The sequence below is a fragment of the Crocodylus siamensis genome, chromosome 3 (genome assembly GCF_052110815.1).
Source record: "Crocodylus siamensis isolate JL-2025a chromosome 3, ASM5211081v1, whole genome shotgun sequence".
Taxonomy (NCBI): Eukaryota; Metazoa; Chordata; order Crocodylia; family Crocodylidae; genus Crocodylus; species Crocodylus siamensis.
The window spans coordinates 135402518-135424837 of NC_143397.1; the positions used below are offsets into that span (position 1 = coordinate 135402518).

At 45.2% G+C, this 22320-nt stretch overlaps 2 protein-coding genes across 4 annotated transcripts in view; one reads left to right on the forward strand and one right to left on the reverse strand.

Annotated features, from left to right (window-relative positions):
- Positions 1-3064: 3064 nt before the first annotated feature.
- TPMT (thiopurine S-methyltransferase) lies at positions 3065-21005 on the reverse strand. 3 transcript variants are annotated; one of them, XM_090039280.1, is made up of 9 exons: positions 20916-21005; positions 18961-19121; positions 18475-18567; positions 15288-15420; positions 14731-14783; positions 7887-7961; positions 7023-7108; positions 5176-5220; positions 3065-4262 (listed from the first exon to the last, which is right to left on the reverse strand). In XM_090039280.1, exons 2-9 carry the CDS (start codon positions 19098-19100, stop codon positions 4144-4146), a joined length of 744 nt encoding a protein of 247 aa, XP_089895406.1. In that variant the 5' UTR covers positions 19101-19121; positions 20916-21005; the 3' UTR covers positions 3065-4143. The 3 variants fall into 3 exon arrangements, with proteins under 3 accessions (XP_089895406.1, XP_089895407.1, XP_089895408.1); XM_090039281.1 differs by lacking the exon at positions 20916-21005 and adding an exon at positions 19255-19276; XM_090039282.1 differs by lacking the exon at positions 18475-18567.
- The window catches only part of KDM1B (lysine demethylase 1B), a 40492-nt gene continuing 39144 nt past the window's right edge, over positions 20973-22320 (forward strand). Inside the window, exon 1 of the mRNA XM_090039272.1 lies at positions 20973-21012. The gene's annotated coding sequence lies outside the window, so the exon portion shown is untranslated. The remainder of the gene's footprint in view (positions 21013-22320) is intronic.

The window sequence follows — 22320 nt, forward strand, 5'->3', positions numbered from 1 at the left end:
TCTCCAGCCATCCACCCTGGTCACCAATAACTGCTTGCAGGGATGTGTAGCTCTCCTTAACATAGAGAGCTAACCCCCCGCCCCTTTTGTCTACTCGATCTCTCCTGTACAGGGGATAGCTGTTTATACCCATGGTCCAGTCATGGGTGGAGTCCCACCAGGTCTCTATGACATCGTAATTATTTGTGTTAAGCAGGAGGATAAGTTCCTCTTGCTTGTTCCCCAAGCTCCTGGCATTTGTGTACGGGCAGCCAAGTGTCCTCTTGGGAGCCCTTGCGTTGCCCACAGATTGATCCAGGGCTGGGGCTGGGGCAGGGGTGGGCTCCCTTAAGTGCCTAGGCCCGCTGGGTTTGCAAGGGTTGCTCAGTGGACCATCAGTGGCAATAGTCTCCCCATCCACCAGCTGGCTTAGTTTAAAGCCCAGTGGAGCAGGTCAGCCAGTCTGGCTGAGAACAGCCTCCTCCCCAGCGGAGAAAGATGCAGGCTGTCCCTTCCCAGGAGCTGCCTCTCTCACCAAAGAGCAGACTGTGGTCATGGAAGCCAAAGCCTTCCTGATGACACCAGTGCCGCAGTCTTTGGTTCACTACCTGGATCCTCCTCTTCCACCTCAGCCCATAGCCTGAGACTGGGAGGATTGAAGAAAACACCACCAGTGCCCCCAGACTCTTTAGTCTTGCTCCCAAATCCCTGTAGCACCTCATGATCTGGCTGGAAGCACTCTGAGTTGTGTCATTGGTGCCCACATGGATGAAGAGCATGGGATAGTGGTCAGTGAGTTGGAAGAGTTTAGGGATCTTCTCTGCAATATCTCAGATGCGGGCTCCTGGGAAGTAGCAGACTTCCCAGGCTAAGGGGTCAGGGCAGCAGATTGACCCCCTCAGGATGGAGTCTCCCATGAGAAACACTTTGTGTTTGGCCTTAGGGAGAGTGGGGACAGTAGCCACAGTAGAGCCCCTGTTGCCTGTGGGAGCTGGCAACTCAGCAGGCTCTGCTGGGGCTGCAAGAGGTTTGTACCTGATGTTGAGCTCCAGAGGGGCAGGGGCCTTGGTGCGGCAGGCCTTGGGGCCCTTGACCACCCTGGTTCAACCCCTGGGCTAGACAGTAAGGGAGGTCCCTGAGTCCTCCCTTGTCCTGGAAGGCAACCGTGGTCTACCCCCCCATCTCCTGGGGAAGAAGGGCCTGGCAGTAGGAGTCTATTTCCTGCTCACAGTCCTTGATGGCATGCAGTCTCTGGACTGCACCCTGGAGCTCCTCCAGCTGGCGTGCCAGAGATCCCAGTAGGTAACAGACCCCACAAGGGGACGTGGCTATGCTCCTGGCCCCCAGAGCCTGAAAAAGCAACAGGCACCCTCCACAGCCAAGAGCTAGGGGCTCCATCTGTGTGAAGCCCAGAACTGTTTGGGTGGAAATCTCTGAGGAGCCAGAGGGAGGGGCCGCAGACCACGAGGGGACCCTCATGGTGTGGCATGTGCCCATCCGTGGCATGCCGCTGGTGGGCTGGCTACGGATGGGATGGTCTACCTTAGAGCAGAGACCCCCAGGCAGGGCCTCAGGCCTTCCCGCTCACCCTCCTACGCAAACTCCGTGCTAACTCTCATGCCTGTTTGCATGGCCTGTTCGTGAGGTTCCTTGGGGGGCTGGGCAAAGTAGGGGCCGAGACTCCTGGGCAAAGTAGGGGTGAGACCCTCCCCAGTTCCTAATCAGCAGGCTCCCTGCAGCTGAGCTGGGCTAGTCCACTACCACCATGGCCGCATTTAACTCTGGCTGCTGCTGGGGGTCGGCGGGGGGGGCTCCGCAGCAGTTGGGAGTTGCTGGGGGACTTTGGGGTGCAGGGGCATGACAGGCTTTCACCCGTGCATCTTGCGCTGTTCCCTAAGCTTCTCTGAGGAGAAAAACCTGGATTTTCTCCTTTAAGCAAGAAAAATGTGGGTTAAGATGGGTTTCCCCTTGCAGACTGGCAGAGTTCCACCCTGCAAGGCTTGCGGGGAGCAGGAAGAGGGCAATCAGGCAGGGGGTGCCACGTGCACGTGCACATATATGCATGCACATTGCTGCTAGGCAGCCTGGAAAGCAGCTCCCATAGGTAAGTCTTGGTGGGGAAGGGGGAATTAAGGCCCTCATAGTGAGGGAGGGAATTGGGCAGGTCTGGGGCAGGTGCACAGTCCGGGCAGTACATGGGGCTTGGGACCATGTGTGGCTGCAGGGCCCGGGCGGAGACCAGGATGGGGCTGCGGGCAGCTCGTCCGGAGGGTAGGGGGAGTGGCTCCCTGCCACCACATGCACTCTCAAGGGAGATATAGGGGGTCATGCTCCCCCCCAGATCTGTGCACAAGGCGGGGGTGGGCTTCCCACCCCATTGCCCACCCCCAGGGCCTCCGGGACCAGTGGGTGGGACCCAGCATGCCAGGGCAGAGCAGGCCTGGGTGGGGAATCCAGTGCCGTTGCCGTAAGTCTCATGCTGCCATGGAGAGGTGTCCCCTGTCTGCTTGGCAGCAGCAGGGGCCATGACCCCACACCACCACCCCTGCCGGGTGGCCAGGCAGCACCTTGCCATGGCAGTGTGGGGCTCACAGTGGTGGCCACGAGCTTCACTGCCCCACTCTGCCCAGTCCTGCCCACTAGGCTGTGGAGGCCCTGGGGAGAGGTCAGGGAGCCCACGCCTGTCTCCTCCCCCCGTGACGGGCTCCACTTCGGCTGTGCTGCCCATGGGGAAGGGAGAGCCAGGCTCCTTCTGTGGGTGGCTGCTGGGGTTTGGGTACTGCTGCAGGGGGCAGAGGGCTGTGTAACTGAGTTATTGGCCCTGTAGTCCTGGCAGCTGGGACTCCCTCTGGCAGGGCTGGGCGGGTGGGGTATGAGGGACACCAGAAGGACCAGGGGGCTGTGGCTTGGGAGTGAGGGGCAATGGTAGGGGCAGGACACTGACACATCAGAACTGTTCAGCACCATGAAGCAGCGGGGAGGGGGTGGACATGAGACAGCCACAGCTGGACCAGTGTCCTTGTGAGTGAAGGGGGTGGGGAGAGCTGATTTTCCATGATAAAAAAACTCAACTCAAACCCCCAAATTTATAGATATTTAGAATTTATTTTACTACAGTGTTTGAATCACTGGAAGGCTTCCAAATTGCTTTAAAATAGTAAAAATATCAGTAAAACATTGTTTAACCAATACATACATACATTCATACATACATAGTAGCATTTCATTTTAATCATGGATTTTGGGGTTTTAATCAGAGAGTCTGTGGGGTTTTATCAGAGAATTTGCAATTTTTAAACAGAGAAAGCTAGGATCCTTGATCATCAGGGACTTGAAACATGAATGTTCATTTGTAAAATTGTAATAGCCAGTGATGGCAGAACCTCTTGGGTTCAGATAAGTATCCCTATGGCCAGAGGCTTAGCCAAACCTCAGGAGTCTTTCTGTGACACCCCATAACTCATGCTTCCCGCACAAATGACATCCTAAAGCCAGGTTTCCTTTAATAAAAATTGCTTTCTTAAGGGGAAAAACAGCTTTCTTACTGATGCAGGGGCAGCATTTGGTCTCCCCTCAACAGATTCACTTTTGTCACATATTTCTAGTTGACTATGTCCTGTTCACCCAAACATAACTGCTGCTAAAATTCTGCTTTGCTCTCTGTCAACCAGTCTCTTTAACAGTAGAAGCGGGGAGAAAAAGGCAGGAGGCAGAAGCCACCAGACAGTCCTTGCCTACTGGCAGGAGAGCAAAATTACAGGAAACTATAGTTAGGATGATGACTACAAAACCGTCAACAGGTAGGGACCATTGCCCACTATAGGGTCACTTCTTTAAATGATCTTTTTAAGCTTTTAATTTACCAAAAATATAAGAAACAAAGGTACACAGTTAAAATGATTTTTTATGCAGGGAATTTAAACCTAGTTAAGAAAAACGGTCTTAAAACACATATAATGTAAATTAAGATAGAAGTACAGTATAATAGATTTTAGAAGCAGTATCTTAAAATAATCCCAAAACAAAGACAATCCCAGTTCCATACCCAAGTTTTTATACTTTGAAGTGCATTAGAAGAATTCCCATATATCCAGTTCATTAAAAACAAAGCAGAATCAATCAAACTTAACCCCCTCCCCACCTTGCTACTATTAGTGTGTTGCTTTATCCAGGAAAAATCTTTAGTAGATATAATACCTCTAGAAAATAATCTAGTCCCCATTCTTTTTGTCTTTCTGAAAAGATATCTTGCTTTTGAAGACATTTAATTTCACAGAATTTACCTGAAAAAGAAGAACAACACATTAAAATTACAGCTAAAGATGATGACTGTTTTGTTTTGTTTTGAATCTAGGATTTTATATTATAAAAAAATCTTGCTCAATTTACTCATATTTGTAGATTCATCAATTGCAATGAATAATAAATAAGGTGAGCAGGTTTTAGCTCTCACTCAGAATTGGATGCCACTGTTAATGGTAGATGCACCTGGGCACTGAAGGTTCAAGTACATTCTCATGAAGTACAAGAACTTACTGCAATAACAATGCATAACAGGAGGCACATCTAAGGTGAAGTTTCAACATTAGCACTGACTTTCTTTTATCGATAGTTGGGTTGGATCTTTGCTTCTCTTAGCATGGTGTTTTATTACATTTGTATTTCCTATAAATTAATATTTTAGCTTCAAAACTACAATGGAAACTAGAGCTACTGAGAAAGGTTTCTACATTAAGGCTTCTAAGGTAGAATGAATAGATAGAAGAGCCTGGGGAACATTAAAATGTTGGAACAGAAGACATGAAAAAGTCACTATAAAACTAAGAAAGAGGAGTTGCAAGAACACCAAGATCTAGTCTGAATTCTTGCAGACTCAGCATGAAAAATAACCATGGCCCCAAAAGAGACAGCATCAGTCTTACTGGTAAAACAGGTTCAGATTTCCACCATAATGCATAGTTAAACAATCAGCCTCTGCACAATGTAAGAAAGTAAGGCTTTGTTTCCTGGGATCAATATCCTTGCAGTAAAATGATATTTATTTGCCAACTGTATGTGCCCCACATTTTGTACAAGGATGAAACGTCCTATTAAGATTCCTTATCATTTGCCAGAGTGAGAGTCAATACAACAAGAAAACAAGTTTGTCTGCTACGGGTTTTATAAAACAATATAAATACAGTTGGGTTAACTCACCAAACAAACTTTCAATTTCATGTTCAGGGACATAAAATGGTGGGCCTGGAAAGCAAATAGATAAAGCTAAACCACTGGAAGCCACGATGACCATTCCAATATTATAATTAAAACCAAAGGCTGGCCAAACACTGGGAAATGTTAACGTATTTTCAAAAAATTATCATGGTGAATAATCAAAGGACTTATTCTTCCAATAAAGACCCAGAGGCTACAAACAGATGTCACAGTTGTCTCAGAAGAAACCATTTTCTCCTGGGACAAAGTGTGATTTCTCAGACATGCAAGTCCATTGCTCTGGGACAAACCCTAGAAAAGTTCCCTGGAATAAGAAGTCCTACCAGTTTGTGTGGGGCCATTACAAAGTGTGTCTGAACAGTTATCCCAGGATTTGCATAATTGAATCAATGGCAGAAAGTGGCAGTGCATTCAGTCACTCACTAAACCCTGATTGGAAGGGCAGTGTGTGTACATATCAATCCCGGGGCCATTTTTATTCCGAAACTAACAAAGTTTCAACTTATCCCAGAACAAATGCAATGTATGTTCCTAGCCAGGGTAGCTCAAACAGTACGAATGTCTTTTCATCTGACAAATTAAAAATTATCAAGAAAAACTGCAGAAGCTTCTTCATTTAACAGAAATCATTATGCCACCAGATACAATGATACTTAATGTTTACATAGAGTTTTTCATTTTTAATGCATGTTAATACATCGGGGATGTTCAGCCCCTGGGTCACAGGACTCCCCAAGTCTTCAGCAGTTTGGCAGAGGGGAGCAGTGGCAGCATTCATTGCCACTCCCCCGCTGCCAAATTTCTGGACTTGTGGTGAGCCCCGACGGGCTGGATAATGTGGCCTTGCACATCAGAATGCGGCTGGATCCAGGCACAGGAGGTTGAGTCATTGTGCTAGATCACACCCATGGATCAACCCCATGCAAGATCTAGCCTGTGAGCTGAACCTGAGCCACTCATCCAGCCTGTGGGACCGGAACAATGGACACCACTGTTATAAATGAATACCCAGACTAGACTTGAATTACTGTGGTAGTGAAAAGCATGGCTTTGTTTTGATGGAAAAAATATGATTTTTCAGATAATGAGCATAAGTGATGAAGCAGCACTGAAGTTGGGGAAGTGTGCCAAGGAAGTGAATTCTGTCTCAGCTATGTATGAGCAGCTGACCTATAAGGATCCCACTACAAACTCCTTACCAAGAAAAGGGAGATGGGAACCATGTAACTAATGAAAAATGGTTATATGCTTGAAGGAAAAATATTCTTTGCCACTATTTTCACAGCTTAATTCTTCAACAGGAAACTAAAGAATGGAAATGATTTTATTGCTGTTACCATGCAAGTTTAAATATATGGGCCAACTCCCACCTCTTGTCTTTATCAATTTTTATTTGTTAGGTTTCTGCCAGATTCAAGCAAAGTCCAAAAACTTAATTTTTGCACACAGGGAGCTGAAGATAGAAGATTGTTTTTTTACCTCCCTGCCTGCCATCTGACACCTCCAGGGAAGGAATTCTATCTGAGCAACACATCAAAGAGCTATTCAACACAGCTCACGAAGACACTCTCATGGACTCAGAGGGACAGACTTCCATCTTCAGCTCCCTCTGTGCAAAAATGAAGTTTATTTCCTACCTATGGGGACTTTTTACCATCTTGTACTATCTACACTTTTCCCAGAGCCTGACGAAGGGACTTTGATCCCGAAAGCTTGCAGAAAAGGACAATTTTCTTGCCATTTTCCAGTTGGTCTAATAAAAGGTATCATTTTGGCACCAAGAGGTCTAGTTTTTTGTATATGAAACAAAAACAGTTCAAAGTTCATACCTTTATGTTTATTTGGATCATATGAAACAGTAGCCAGCAGATAGGAACAATTTTTATCCATTAGAGACAACATCAAATTGGCATAGCTGAAAAACAAATATTTCATTGTTTATTTTGCAAATACATTGTATATAAAAACAGAATACTTAAAATACTCAGAAAAAGCCAGTATATCATGCATCCCAAGTCAGAAAAAGTTGAACTGAATATGATTTAATGCCACTGAGGTACTGCTTCCTAGCAGTAAAATTTCATGTAGTATACATGAAAAGTAAAAAATACTACATAACATAAACAAAATGCTATACAAACACACATATACTGGTTCTGGTATAAGCTAACAAACAAGAAAATGAAGCATTGACAGTGTTTGTCTGCCACAATGTACAGTTACTACAGTAGCCTGCATGATTATACTTAAAAATGCTGTGAATTCAGGGCGATGAAGGTGAAAAATAAAGAGGAAGAAAGGAAAAACAGAAGTGTGGGGCTAAGGAGGGTAAAACGAGGATGAAGACAAAGATGAAAATAAAAACATAGAAAGCAAAAAGGAAGAATCATATTCAGATCTGCTGCCAGCTTTGTCCAAATCAGCCATTAGAGGGGGACTTTCAGCTCTGCTACTGCTGATGTATAATAGAGTAAGCAACTTTTTGTGCTTAGGCCAACATTACTGTTTGCCCTAGCAAGGCACCTTCCTGGCAGAAGCTCAAAATTCTAGAAAGCATTGTTTAGTGACCCTAGTGGCCACATGGCAGAAAAATACTGGCTTAGGTTACTTAGGGTTTATACTAATGCAAGAGATGGCATATAATCACATTTTCTTCCTTGGAAACAAAAACAGTTATCAAATGTGTTACTTACCGCTCTCGGTCACATGGATTAATGGCCACTAGTGATCCTCTGTCCCAAATCCCATCAAACTTGCCTGCAATTTTACTACAGATAGAGGGGGGAAAAGATTCTGAGTTAAAAACTAGACTTGCCTTATTTTTTAAACTATGCCCGAGCTACTCTGATAAAAGAAGAGAATAATCTCCAACTGAATGTACATATACATAAAGTGCTGTTTTCTGTTATGGTCTGCCCCCTTTATACTACATAATGTTAGGAATAGGCCTCAAGAAGCATCCATAAAATAGAGACTTTCTTTGGGAGGCACAGAAAATCTGTTATCCCGTGGAAATGGGTTTGTGCTAGGGCAAGTGGGAACCTAGCACGAACAATGCTGTTTCAGTTAATTGTAACTTAGAGTAAGCCTTGGGATAATACTAGCCTTAAGCTAAAGGCAGCAACAGTTCTCAGCCACCACTAGAATCCACAGTGGTTGTGAAGGTGGCTCAGAACAGGCTCCCAGCACCTTCATATGCACTGAGCTCAGCTAATCTGACATTCAAAAGCAGGACCCAAGAATGTTTAGCTTCAGCATGACATTCCATTCATTCAAAAGAGCTGGGACCTGCTAGTTTTCATTGCAATCCAACAAATTATTTTACACCCGTTTTTTTCTGTGTGGCATGTTGAAATTGTGCAGTAGCTTTCTGTCTGATGCATTTTATGTTGGAGTCCATGGCTTCACTTTATCTTTCTTGCTGTTTCTCCTTTAAATTGCAACATCATTATCAAGCCTTTTGCTTTTGACTTGCAAGCTGGTCAAATATTTCCCCATATGATGCAATGAGACATGACAATTTAAAAACTGTTTTCTTTTTTTGCAAGCAGTCAAGATTACATCTACATTTGCCCTATGCATACGCTTAGAATCATAAATTTAATTATAAAGTCTCACAATCAAGACATGATATTCAAAAGCACATTTTACATTTCAGTTTGCAACTAGGGGACAAGTTGTTAGATTTGGATTCATGAGATCTGGACCCCAACTCTACCACTGGCCTGCTGCAAGGTCTTGGGAAAGCCCCTTCATTTCTCTGTGCTTCTGCTCCCCTTCTAGTTTCATATCTGCTTTATATAACTAGATAGCAAGGGCCTGATACAGCAAAGTTTGCAGGTGTTTAATTCCCCATTGATCTTAATGGGAAGTTAGATACCTAAATAGCTTTGGAAATTTAGGCCTAAACTCGTAGGGCAAAATCAGGAGCAGATTGGGAGTGGAGGGTGGGAGTGAGAGTGCAATCACTCCCCCCACCCCCTGCATTAGCTGACAAATGCATGTGCTATAAGCCACACATGCCCCACACATGTAGGCTAGGGGCAGAAATTACACATAAACTGGTGTAAGTGATCGGAAGTTAGTTCCAATCTGTAACATAACAGAAGTTCAGTGCACATAAACCAATTTCAAAGTGGCCAAAAGCAGTTTAAGATAAACCTGGATGGATGTAATATCAGACTGAACTGAATTAGGTTAAAATCAGTTTATTGAACTGTTTCAGATCTCCTTCAGATTCAAGTTAATTCACAGCCCCCGCCAGAATAGCAGGATGCTTTGCACCTCCCCTGCAAACCCCACCCTGTAGGGTGGGTGAGCTAGCCTTAGCCCAAGCTGTCTGCTCCAGCCAGCAGGGAGTCATGCTCTAGCACTGTCCCCCAGGCTTCTGGCCTGGGCCACTGCAGGCATGTGGCTGCGTTTCTGAAATCAAAAAGTGAATGTCCAGTTGCTTATTAATTCAATCTCCACAGCTTAGGCTAACTTGCGAAGACTGAATCAATCCAGGCCTTAGCTTTTTGACTGTTTATACCTAGCTGTGCAGTGACCTTGCTGTCATCACTACACTACCCTTTGCAGCATTCTGGATCTGCTCCTGGGCAGAGTGTCTCCCTCACTATATGTCCACAGTGCCGAGAACAATGAGCTGTGATATTAGTTGGGAAATCTTGGTGTTACTCTAATATAAATAACATTAATAACAGTTTATGTACATTCTTTAGGCCCAACCTTGAAGTTCACAGTCAACCAAAAATTCCACTGATTTTAGGAAATGTGACTGAATGAGGGCTCAGAACTATGAGCATGCTCAGCAGTTGCACAGTTAACAAAAACTTTACACTGTAACAACCACAATCATGTTATGGACCACAACTGAATGGTTTAAGCAAAACATATCTGTAGAGAGTAATAATTTCCATAATATGTTAATCAGCAAAGAATTTTTTGAAACATCTTAGTCTGATGAAGCCATGAACTCAAAGTTCCCCTATCCAAAGCCTGCTCAGCATTGAAAACAAAAGTCAGTTATCACAAGTCAGCTAAGGCAAAGGTGAAGTTTGGCATTTATAGTCACTGCATATGAACTATATTTTTCCTGGACAGAAGCCACAACAGTAGTGATGTATTTTGTATTCCAGACGTCTTCCAATGTTTATACCAACAGAAAGATATTTACACTTTCACTGTTTTCTGGAACTGAATATTCTACAAAACATGCATAACCTTTTATTTTGAATTCTGTAGGTTGTAGACTTGACCTCCTTAGTACTGTTTAATAATTTGCAAGGACAGCCTTGTTAATGAGCTACCTATTTTTTTATTTTAATTTAAAATGTTGTTCTGTAGTGCCAGAGCTGAAATGTTAGATTTTACCAATTATATGCAACTGTACTTAGAAAATTCAATCTTTTAAAAATTTCTGACAAGAAGGAAAAATGTTTCCTGGGCAGTATGTCAAATGTTAGTTAGAATGATTTTTAAAGTGTGCAGCAGCAGGTAGATGATATTGGACTGTTCTCCTACCTTTAATATAATTAGCTTTGATACAATGCACTTGGATATAACAAAATCTTGAGGCACAAAAAGATTTAATGACATCTGGTCTATTCTCCAAGATGCTGAGTACCTTCAATGCTCTATGAAGGCAGATTTTTCACTCATGTTGAGCAGAGGCAAGGAAGCAAACTTTAAATTTCCTTCTTGTACCCCCAACCAATCCTCAGATGGTTCAGCACTGGGCTGGCTTCCCATGACAGATTTAGAAGACTCCTCTAAAAGTGGCTGCCAACTCCATTTGAATTATTTGGGTGATTACAGCAAATCACCCAAATAGACAGATGGTTGTCCCAGGCACATTCTTTTATGCTGGGAGCTAAAAAATTATGTAAGAATTGGGATGGTCCCAGCCAAAGCATTGGAACAGTATTGCATTTCCTGGTGTAAAAAAAAATCTTCCACCAATTGTAATTAGCAGCTTTGAGCCAGAGCAAAGCCACTGACTGGCTCTGGTAGTTGACATGATGTTGCATTTGTCTGGATTGAGCCCACTGTCAACAAAAGGTATTTACAGATGTATTCCAAGAGAAACGGAATATTTGAGTTTCCCCACACAAGTCAAAGGGAGTTGCAGATGGCCCGTGCCTTCTGGGATTTGGTCCTTGCTTTTCACATCAGGATGAATAAAAAACAATAAGTTAAAAAAAAAAAAAAACTAAAAAATTTGATTTTTTAATTCAGATTTTTTAACTTAATTTTTTATTTTTTGTTAAGATGCTTTAAAAAAACACTTACATAAAGATCATTTCAATTTAAGATATGTTAAAACTCAAAGATATCATCATGGAATAGGGATTATAACTTCTAATTATATACCTTTTAAGACAATATATTCATGTAACTTTTTTAGAAGTTGTATAAATAAGTCACAACAGTACAGAGACTCGGGGCCCAATCTTATGGGATTCCCTGAATTAGTAAAGATTAAAGAAAACCACTCTACTCAATGGGACTCAGTGCTCAGTCTAGAAGATCCCATTAAGCATCTCTGTGATGCTTGGTTTCAGTTCTCAAACTATGGATTTATGCCTCCAGAGACCAAAGGCAAACAAAGTTCTTTGGGTAAATGTGATATATTAGAGCAACTAAATAGTTGGAAAAATTATTCTTTGCAATCTTTTGGACACAAACACCCTTTTTGGTCTCCAGAGATTTCACAGACATTAGGGCCTGAAGGGACCTCAGAAGATCGAGTCCAGCCCCCTGCCCCAGGGGCAGGAAGTCAGCTAGGGTCACAGGATCCCAGCAAGATAAGCATCCAAATGTCTCTTGAAGGCATTCAAAGTGGGTGCTTGAACCACCTCTGGCGGCAGACTACTCCAAACCTTGGGGGCTCGGACAGTAAAGAAGTTCTTCCTTATGTCCAGCCTGAAACGGTCATGAAGCAATTTGTGACTGTTCAATCTTGTCATCCCTTGGGGCGCTCTGCAGATGTTCCCCCAGATCCTGGTGGTCACCCCTGAAAACTTATAGGTGGTCACCAAATCACCCCTGAGCCTGAGCTTTTCCAGGCTACTGAGAGCTATGGAGCTCTGTCTCTCATCATAAGGTCTGTTTTCCAGATCTCTGATCACGCGCATGGCTCTCCGCTGGACTCTCAAGCTTCTCCACATCCTTTTTTCATTGTGGAATCCAAAACTGGACGCAGTACTCCAGCTGCGGCCTCACCAAGGCTGAGTGCAACAGGAGAATGACATCCTGGGATTTGCTTGAGAAGCATTTTTGAATTTTGCTCGCTTTACTAGCTGCAGCATCACGCTGATGGCTCACATTCATCTTGTGGTCAATCAGGACCCTGAAGTCCCTTTCGTTCATAGTGCTAGCCAACGTAGTACTGCTGAGCCTATAAATATGCTGCAGGTTTTTCCTCCCAAGGTGGAGAACCTTGCATTTTTCAGCATTAAACACCATCAGGTTCTTGTTCACTAATTTCCTGAGCCTATCAAGGTCAGCCTGGATCACCCTCATATACTCAGGTGTGGACGCTTTACTCCAGTTTGGTGTCGTCAGCAAACTTGGCCAGTCTGCTTCTGATACCAATGTTCACATCATTAATGAAGATGTTGAATAGTATAGGCCCAAGGACAGAGCCTTAAGGGACCCCACTGGTCACAACGCACCATGATGATTGACTTCCATCAACCACCACCCTCTGTGTCAGACCACGGAGCCAATTCCCCAGCCAGCGGATCGTGGTGGACCCAAGGCCACAGTTGGCCAGTTTTGCCAAGAGGTGATCATGGGATACCAGATCAAAGGCTTTTTTCAAGTCAAGATTTATGACATCAATCTCCTCTGCCTTGTCCAGGTGATAGGTCACTTGGTCATAGAAGGAAATGAGATTGGTCAAGCAAGATCTACCCACAACAAACCCATGCTGGGTATCCCTCAGGATATTGCCATCAGCTAGTCTGTTAAGGATAGTATCTTTGATAATCTCTTCCAAGACCTTCCCCGGGACAGAGGTCATGCTGATGGGCATGTAGTTTGTCGGATCTACTTTCCTCCCTTCTTGAAGATAGGAACCATGTTGGCCTTCTTCCAATCTTTGGGAACTTCCCCAGAGCACCAGGAGTTCTCAAAGATCTGTACCAGGGGCTTGCCAGCTCCTTGAGTATCCTGGGGTGTAAACTGTCAGGACGAGCTGACTTGAAGGTATCTAGCCTCTCAAGGTGTTCCTTCACGATGTCAGCATTGATGGAGGGTAAGGAATCTCCCTCACCTGGGCCTTCCCGTCCTGTAATGGGCATCCCATGGGACTGGTGAAAAACCAACACAAAGTACCCATTTAGCAAGTTGGCTTTTTCCTGGGCATCGGTTGTCAGTTGTCCCATCTAGTTTAGCAGGGGTCCAATATTGCCCTTGATTTTACTCCAGCTCCCCACATATCTAAAAAAGGACTTTTTATTGTCCTTGATACTTGTAGCTAGTTGGAGTTCAGTCACAGCCTTGGCTTTCCTGGTTCGCTCCCTGCAGGTCCAGACCAGTGCAGAGTATTTCTCCTTGGAGGTGAATCCAGTCCTCCATTCTTTGTAGGTCTTTCTTTTTAGACACAGGTGGTCTCCTAGTTCTCTGCAGAGCAAAAGGGGCTGCTGTGTCCTTTTGCTGCCCTTCCTCCAAGATAGGATAGACTTTGCTTGTGCAACCAGGATCGCTCCCTTGAGGACTTCTGTATTGCTGACTGACTTGCCAGCTTTATGGCTTATGGTGACAGTGAACAGCTCATGGTCACTGTCACCCAGCTTCTTGTCGATCGTTAGGTCGCTGATTAGGTTGTCCCCTGTTGCCAGTACCAGGTCAAGCAGCCCTTTACCTCTTGTCAGCCCACAGACTTCTTGCATTAGATAAAGCGCATCCACACGTAAGGGAAAGGTTTGAGACCATTCAGATTTGGCCGAGTGCTCTTCCCACGAGATGTCTGGGTAGTTGAAGTCTCCCATGACAATCACGCACCAGGAGCGTGTGGCCCCAGCCAATTCCCTAGCAAACTCCTGGTCAAGCTCTTGATCCTGAGTAGGAGGTCTGTAGTAGACTCCCACCATTGTGTCCCCTGTGCCATGTTCCCCACAGATTTTAACCCAGATGGTTTCCAGTCATCCACCCTGGGTGCTGATGAAGATAACATCCTTGTTAACAGCAGTATACAAAGATGAGAGATAAGAAACTTGATTACCCAGCCATGAGCCCTATTTTCTCCCTACAGGTTTGTGTGCACACAGTCAAGCCCTTACCTTTCTGTAAAAGTGCAAAGTTTCAGGAAATTACATGAATAAAGCATATCAAACAACAACATCAAAAACAATGATCAAATCAAGGCTTCCTGACCAGTGATTTAAACTGTGATTGAAATCATGATTTAAACTGATTTGATTTAAATCAAATCCACCACCTCATATTTATGCCTGGTTCAGAAAAGCAATAATTTAAATGTTTAATACATATTTGATTAAGGAAAAATGCTAACATGCTCCTTATTCCTACCTGGACAGATCATAGATACTGCAGCAGTACAGAGAAATATTCCCAGAGGTACTCTGCAATGAAAAGCAAGGAAACAGCTTTCAGGGAACTGTGTTTTGAAACAGTACTTACACAGAGAGGGAGAAATTGTGAGGAACTGTCTTTTTAATATTTTCCTACACTGATATGTCTCAAGGCCCTCAAAATGCTAAACTACTACTTCACCACTGTCATAAAGTATAAGCTTAAAAGTTCCCAATTGAAAGTACAGCTGCAAGCGTCTAAGTTTAAGTATGTGTGCAATCCCACTGACTTCAAACCATTTTAAAATTAGGTCACTAATATCTTGATGAAAATGCAATCAAATTAAGTAACAGCTTGAGATGACAATTACCTAGCACAGAATTAAGACTTGATGCTTCCCCTTCAGACATTGCTAGAATAGGTGAAAGATGCAATAAAAGACAGAGGCAAAAAAAAAAAAATGCAGAGGATGACTTGGCCATCACAGTTATTCTTGAACCACATAATTAGGCATACAAAAGGATGACAATACAAAACCAGTGCATAAAACAAACCTTAAATACTTTGCCATTAGAAATCCCTGGGATTGATTCCTCAGAATAAGAAAGATTTTGTTCTGTAAAGAACTCCTTCAGTGCCTGCTTGCTGAATTCCACACCAGTTACGCTGTGTCCCATGTCAGCTAACCTACACAGAACAATAAACATTTTCATATTTACTTACGAGTTACTGTTTTTTATTACATAAATTGATTTATATTCTCTCTCTCAAGTTTTGGCAACAGAAAATACACATTTCCTGTAGAACATTACAGCAGGTTTTTTTTTTAAACTGCACCTTGTAAAACAAATGGATTTGATCAGACTAACATTTGTTGTCCTTTGCTGGGAAAAAATATTTCTGATGAAAATTGGACTCAACAGCATTATGAAAACTCATAGTCACAATTAATGTGGAGAAGAAATTAGAAAACCACCACAGCTGTTTACAATTGTGGCATGTTACAATTCCCATGTTTTCTTGGCAGGGCGGGGGGGGTGGAAATGGACATCCCATCCAGGGGTGGGCAAAATAAGGCCTGCAGCAGGACTTTGTCCAGCCTGTGGTGGGTCCCTCAGTCCCAACTGGCCAAGGCACCATCTAGCCCGTGGTATGTCCTGCCACCCCCGGCACACAGTGGGGCTGTGGCAACCAGACTGCATTTTTAGGCAGCCCAGGCAGTGGCAGCTCCTTCCAGCTGCTGCTGCCACCAACCCCAGCCCCATGTACTGGTGCACACAGCCCTGACCCCTGGCCTGCCCTGTGCCTGCTCTGGACTCGGCTCAGTCACTGCAGTCCAGCTCCAGACCAGCCAAAACCTGCACACACAGCCCCTCCCCTGGCCCGCCCTGCTCCTGACTGCCTGCCCACACAGAGCAACAGCAGTGACTGGGCAGAAGCTGCTGCTGGGAGTAGGGGAAAAGTGGCCAGGCCCTTTTTGCTGCAACCACCTGAAGCCTGTGCCCGGTCTGCCCTGTGACTCCTCTTTGCCGCCATCACTGCCACCTCTGGGCCACCCAGCAAGGCAGTGATGGAAAGAGAGAGGAGCTGCAGCATAGCCCAGGCACGGGCTCTGGGCAGCTGCAGCCTGAAGGGCCCAGCAGCGGCAAGTGGAAGACAGCTGCTTTTTCCTCCCAGCCCAGCAGCACCTTCTGCCCAGCCACTGCTGCTGCTGCTGCTCAGCGTGGATGGGTAGGTCCAGAGCAGGTACAGGGCAGGCCAGGGTCAGGGCTGGGACTGGGACTGTATGCTCAGCTGCTGCCGGGTGCTGGTAGGGAAGAACTGCAGAGCACTTGGGCTCTGGGCTGTTGTGGGGGGTGGAGGGGTGCTGACAGCTCCCCAAAACTGCCCATATGGCCTGCAGGTCCAAATAATTGTCTTCCCCCAATATAACCTAATATGAGTTTGGATGATTAAATGAGTAGATCTTGGTTTGAAGAAAATGAATCAACTTCATATGATTTTTCAAAGCTGCATATGCAGTTGATTAGCTATTCACTCTTACTTCAATAATGAAAAATAAGGGAACATGCCAACGATAGCATCAGACTGCAAGTTCCATGGAAGATACCAAAGAACTCAGGAGCCTAGTAGATAAAGCATTTTGTTTCAGATTTCATATCCTAAGGCCCCCACTATACATTACATATATTATGTAATTAACTAGCTATTCACGCAATAAATTTAGACTGGTCACACCTGCAAAATAGCTACAACAGCTTAATCATGCAATATATTTAACCCAGCCACATGTGCAAAGTAATTATATCACAATAAAAATGACTATCCAGCTAGAAAAAGAACCAACCAGCTATAAAGTTAGTACTTGAAATGCGCAACAACTCTATAGCTGGTTTCTACCCAGCTTTGGTTTGAACATGTAGCCAGGCCCTAAGTTTACTAAAAATTCAGACATTTGAAAAACCCAGACGGTTGCTTGTTGAATGGTAGAAAACTTTACTAGTGAGTGCAGAGGACCTAGACCAACTGTTTATGAAACATTTGAGCATTTTCTTTTTGGTTTTGATATATTTTTGAAAAAAAATCCTACCCCTTATAGTCATAAAGTGAACCTTCCTAAACATGAAGTAAAATGGAGCTAGTGGCTGAAGATGGCAGTTCAACTTCCAGTAACCCAGACCTATATATAAAAGTCCTTCTGTGTGATAAAGTGCAATCTTCTACCAGCGTGCTTGAATGACTCAGCTTTTTTACTCAAAATACAAAATAATTTTCTCATGAGCCCTCAGGCATACAGTTCAAGGGTTCATCCTGTAGGCCTGACCCATGTCAAAAAACAACCAAGGGAAATTAAGAAACAACTCTGATTTATTGGTGCAAATCAGAACTTCTTGGGTGGCAGCGAAACTGATAAGGATTATATCCATTTAATTCAGCTCTTGGCTTGCAATGCAGGAGAGTGGGTTAGTACAGAGTACCCCCATCTTTTGTGGGAGGAAATGAAAAAAAAAGTAAAAGCAAACAGAGTTTCTTTCCCCTCCCTATAGCTGGGAAAAGTGGGAAACTGTATTTGTTCAGATACCTATTAATTAAAAGGGAACAACTCTCCCCTACCCCTACACTCAGGCTTTAGGGAAAGCACCTTGGTAAGCTTCCTTATTAGTACAGTTGTACTAGGTACAGAGGTACTAGGTTTTTTACCACATCATTATCCTTGAACATTACTTGTGTTTACTGTTCCCATACGCATTTAAATGCTTAGCAACTTTTTCTAGTTCGGAATTGACTTTTGCACACACCTTTCTTCTCCAAATCTATGCATTTATAGATGCTTAGTCTCTTTCTATAATTATACAGATAAGGCAAATCTTTCATGCAAAGAGATGCCTAGAATTAATTATGTGACATCTAGGAACATAGTTATCTTAGTTAAGGGTTAACAGATTAAAACGTAACAATTAAAGTTAACTCAATGATCTCTCCATCCCTTTTGCTCTCCCACAGTTAGAACTCCTTTGTGTCAATTTGTGCCTTGCTTGATGACTGTAAGGTTAGCCCTAACTGGCCATGTCTACACTAGATTAAAGACCGTGGACAAACATTAAAAAACAAAACAAACAAAGACCCCTAATTTCAGGCAATGTGGGTTTTCTGCCACTGTAGATAAAGCATAAACAAGTGAACTGTATGATTTTTTCCCCCCCGTTCTTTACATTTCTACTCCTATGGTCTGTATTTTACCATTTCATTTCTACTGCTTTGCCACAAAGTGGAAAAAATATCCTGAGTCCACTTCTGCCATTGAGAAGAAGATCAAGATGCTTCTTTAAAAGCCTGCCAAAGAAAAGAAGTTAGCAATTTAATATCAATTGTAATACCGATGATGTTTAAATGTGTAATATGTGAGTCAATTGCTCTGCTCATATATTGCAAAGCTGTGAGAAGTTTTATAGAAGGGTTCACATCTGAAAATACATATAGTATTTTTATAGCTTAGTAGCTTGAACATATAAAAAGCATCAGGATCTGCTGACCTCTCTATTATCTTTCTGGTAAATGCAGGCCACATAAGCATTCTGAAAGTTGCTTTGAACAATACCCATAAAATACACTTTGATTTTTGTACATATACGAATTTTTATGATGAGCCTTATGAAAGAGTTGATCATTCCACTGTTATTTGTCTCATCATAGACCTTAACACAACTTGAAGAGAACATTACATACGGATGTCCTTGTTCCTTATGAAATCCAATGTTGTTTTCTTCCCATTTCTGCAGCCATTCCTCTTCAGTCACCACTCTGTTCTGCTGTTTTCCAGTATCAGAACTTTCTTTGATTCTCGACAGGTCTGTTGAACTGGCCATGGTCCAATGTATATGTACCCACTGTGTAGAGAAGGATGCAGTCAATAGTTTGAGCCATGCACCACCTTAATCCTACACCCAGGCAAAACATTTATTCATGCTTAGGCCAAATTCATTTAGATTTGTAGTTTTCCAATACAGGAGGAGTACGTACTTGCTATTATTTACTTCAGTTGGAGTTTAGACTAAGTAAAGTCTATTAAGAATACCTAAAAGAAGTCATAGAACTATTTTATTCATAATATACATGATATAAAAACAGTACTAATTACACAGATTGCTTAATTGTGAGCAGAGATCATGCATGGGATGACACAACAAAACCTCTAATCTGTGCCTGGGTAAATGTTTTTTGCTCTCTGTTCTTAAACAAAATTATGATAGTCCCCTTTGTAAAAATGGAATATAAGCAAAAATTGTATGCAGTATGGTATTTCAAGTAGGAGTCCAGAAAAATGAACAAGGATTTATTTCAAACATAGTTGTAACCTCTGAAGATAAATCCCTGTAGTTTATTTTAGGTTGGCTGTTAACAATAAAGGATGAGCTGTTCACTTTCTTGACAGCAGGCTTAACTTCCAGAAATTTAGAAGTCACATTGCTGATAACATTGCTCTTTCCAGGCATGGGGTCAAAACCCTCTGCCTGCACTTATCTACAATACGTTGCACAGGGCACTGCAGGAAGTGTCTGTTTCAGCTCTTCTCAATTCTCATTTATTGCTGTCTGCAACTTTATTTTATTAGTGGCTTTTTATTTTCAGCTAAGTCTCTCCCTCCCCCCAGCAAAAGAAAAGGTAAAAACTAAAATAAAAGTCTGAGCCAGGTCATTGTGCAACACACAGAAACTCAAGTGTTACACAATGTCTTACACATTTTAGGCAGCAGTTCCTCTGATGCCAGCAGCAGACAGCCCTCTTTTAATTTCTTAAACGACCAATTTCTCCCCACCCCAGGCTCTGGTTTAAGCTCAGAGAGCCCCACTGAAGCCAAAGCAGGAGACCCCTGATTGAAAGCTGAGCAGGGGCTTGGGGTGGCTAATCTGGTGCCTAATCCAGTGCTTCTCAATGTTTTGAGATTCGCTGCCTCAGGTATAGACTGACAGACCCTGTGCTTAGATATGTGCCCCCACCCCCCAACCCTGCCCCACCCCACCTGCCACAGACACTCTCCCTGCTTAGACTCAGGGCCCCCACATCATAGACGCCTGCCCCATCCCTGCACAGACTCTCCCCTTCCCTTAGACTTGCGACCTCCCCAGGGCTAGACTCCCCTCTGCTTAGACCTGCAGCTCTGCCCAGGTACAGACTCAGAGCCCCCCTGAGACAGACTCAGCCCTGCTTAGCCTTGCATCTCTCCCCCAGCATACACTCACGCCCCCTCCGTCCCTGAGATAGACTCCCCACTGCTTAGACTTGCACCCCTTCTTCAGTATAGACCCCCCAGCACAGACTTTTGCCCCCATCCCCTGACACAGACATCCCCTGTTTCAGCTCACAATACTAGCATAGACTCGCACTGGCAGGGATCTGCCCCTGCCTGGCCCGGCCTCCCCCAGCACAGACTCGCACACCCCTCGCCCCGGCCTGCACTCCCCCCAGCTTATACTTATATCTCCCCTGGGCAAGCAGTCGTGCCCCCGGGGCTTAGACTCGCACCCCTGCCCCGAGCACGGCCTCCCCGAGCACAGGCGTGGGCCCCCACACGGGCTGCCGCTGCCGCTGCTTCGGGTCGCAGTCCCCCCCCCCGCGGCAGACTCGCCCCTCGCCCCCCGCCCACGTGCCCCCGGCTCAGCCCCGCGCCCGGCAGCACTCACCTCGGCGCCGCCGCCAGGCCCCGCCCCGCCCCGCGCCGGCTCCTCCCCGAGCTGCGCGCCGAGCGGAGCGGAAGCTGCAGCCGGGGCGGGGTGAGAGGTGAGCGGCGCGGCGCGGCGCGGCGGGGCCGGGGGCGGCGGGGCAGCCGGGCTGGGGCTGGGGCTGGGGCTGGGGCGCCGCCGCCGCCGCACAGAGCGGGGTGCGGGTGCGACAGCGAGCGGTGTCGCCGCCCCGACCCCGCGACTGCTCCTGGGGGCGCCGCGGGCCCCGCCGCGCCCGCCCGGGGGAGCCCCCCGCGCCGCGGCGTGCACGGACACGCGCCCGCGCACCCCCGGACACACGTCCCCATAGCACAGCGCACCGCACCGCACACATACGCCCTCCATATACATGTCCTCCCCCCACGCACACACCATAGACATGTCCTTCCTCCATGTACACGCCCTCCCACACTCTCGCCCCTCACACACAGCACCAAACACATACACCCCCCCCACGCACACACCATATATATGCCCTTCCTCCCATCCCCCATATACACCCCCTCCCCCAACACACACCACACACCCCCATGTACACACACCGCCCCTGCATGCACTGCACCACACACATACACCCCCATATACATGCCCTCCCCAACACACACCACACCCTACCCCTGTACACACTGCACCACACACATACATCCCCCATGTACATGTCTTCCTCCCCACACATACACACCCACCAGATACATGCCCTTCCCCCATATACGTGCCTTCCCTTCCACATCGCCCCATATAATGCCTTCTTCCCCCCACACACCATATACATGACCTCTTCCCCCCACACTCTGTGTCACGTGCACCACACAAGCACACAAACCACCCCCCATGCAACACCCCCTTCCCCTCACACACCACATGCAAGCCCCAGGACTGAAAGGACCCAAAAAACCCCAAGGGAATAAGCCCAGCCAGCGCGCACACACCTGACTGTGAGCCTGGTGCTGTCACGTGTGTCCCGGAGGTGAATTCCACTCTTCACAGGATGCAAAACCATGGGGCCATTTGGGTGCCTAGCAGTTTGGTCCCAGCTGATCATTTCTCAGTTAAAAACAAGATTTGTTTATCTCCCCCCCCCCCCAAGGAACTGAGTATATGTGTGGGTATATATGTATGTATATATGTATGTATTATTTAAAGAGCTGTTTTTTTTCTGGTCACAGATCATTTTGAGCATGTGTGTGCTGGTATAGCTATCTGCTGCCCAAAGTCTGTTTCATTTCATTTTCCCCACCTGCGTATCCCAAGTGTGTTTTTAACTGACTGGGAAGTCAGCAGTGCTTCTGCACTCCAGAATGTTTTCCCCATCCCAGTGCTTTAGAGATAGCAAAAACGTCACCCTGTCACCTCTCTTTCATGAGAG

What these genes read in the sequence shown, in the direction of transcription:
- TPMT (XM_090039280.1), bottom strand. Translation starts at nt 19,100, where the DNA reads ATGGCCAGTTCAACAGACCTGTCGAGAATCAAAGAAAGTTCTGATACT. An exon ending in CATAAGGAACAAGGACATCC is followed by an intron (nt 18,568 to 18,960) that starts GTATGTAATGTT and finishes TTTCTTTGGCAG; the next exon opens with GCTTTTAAAGAAGCATCTTG. An exon ending in TGATCCAAATAAACATAAAG is followed by an intron (nt 5,221 to 7,022) that starts GTATGAACTTTG and finishes TTTGCTTTCCAG; the next exon opens with GCCCACCATTTTATGTCCCT.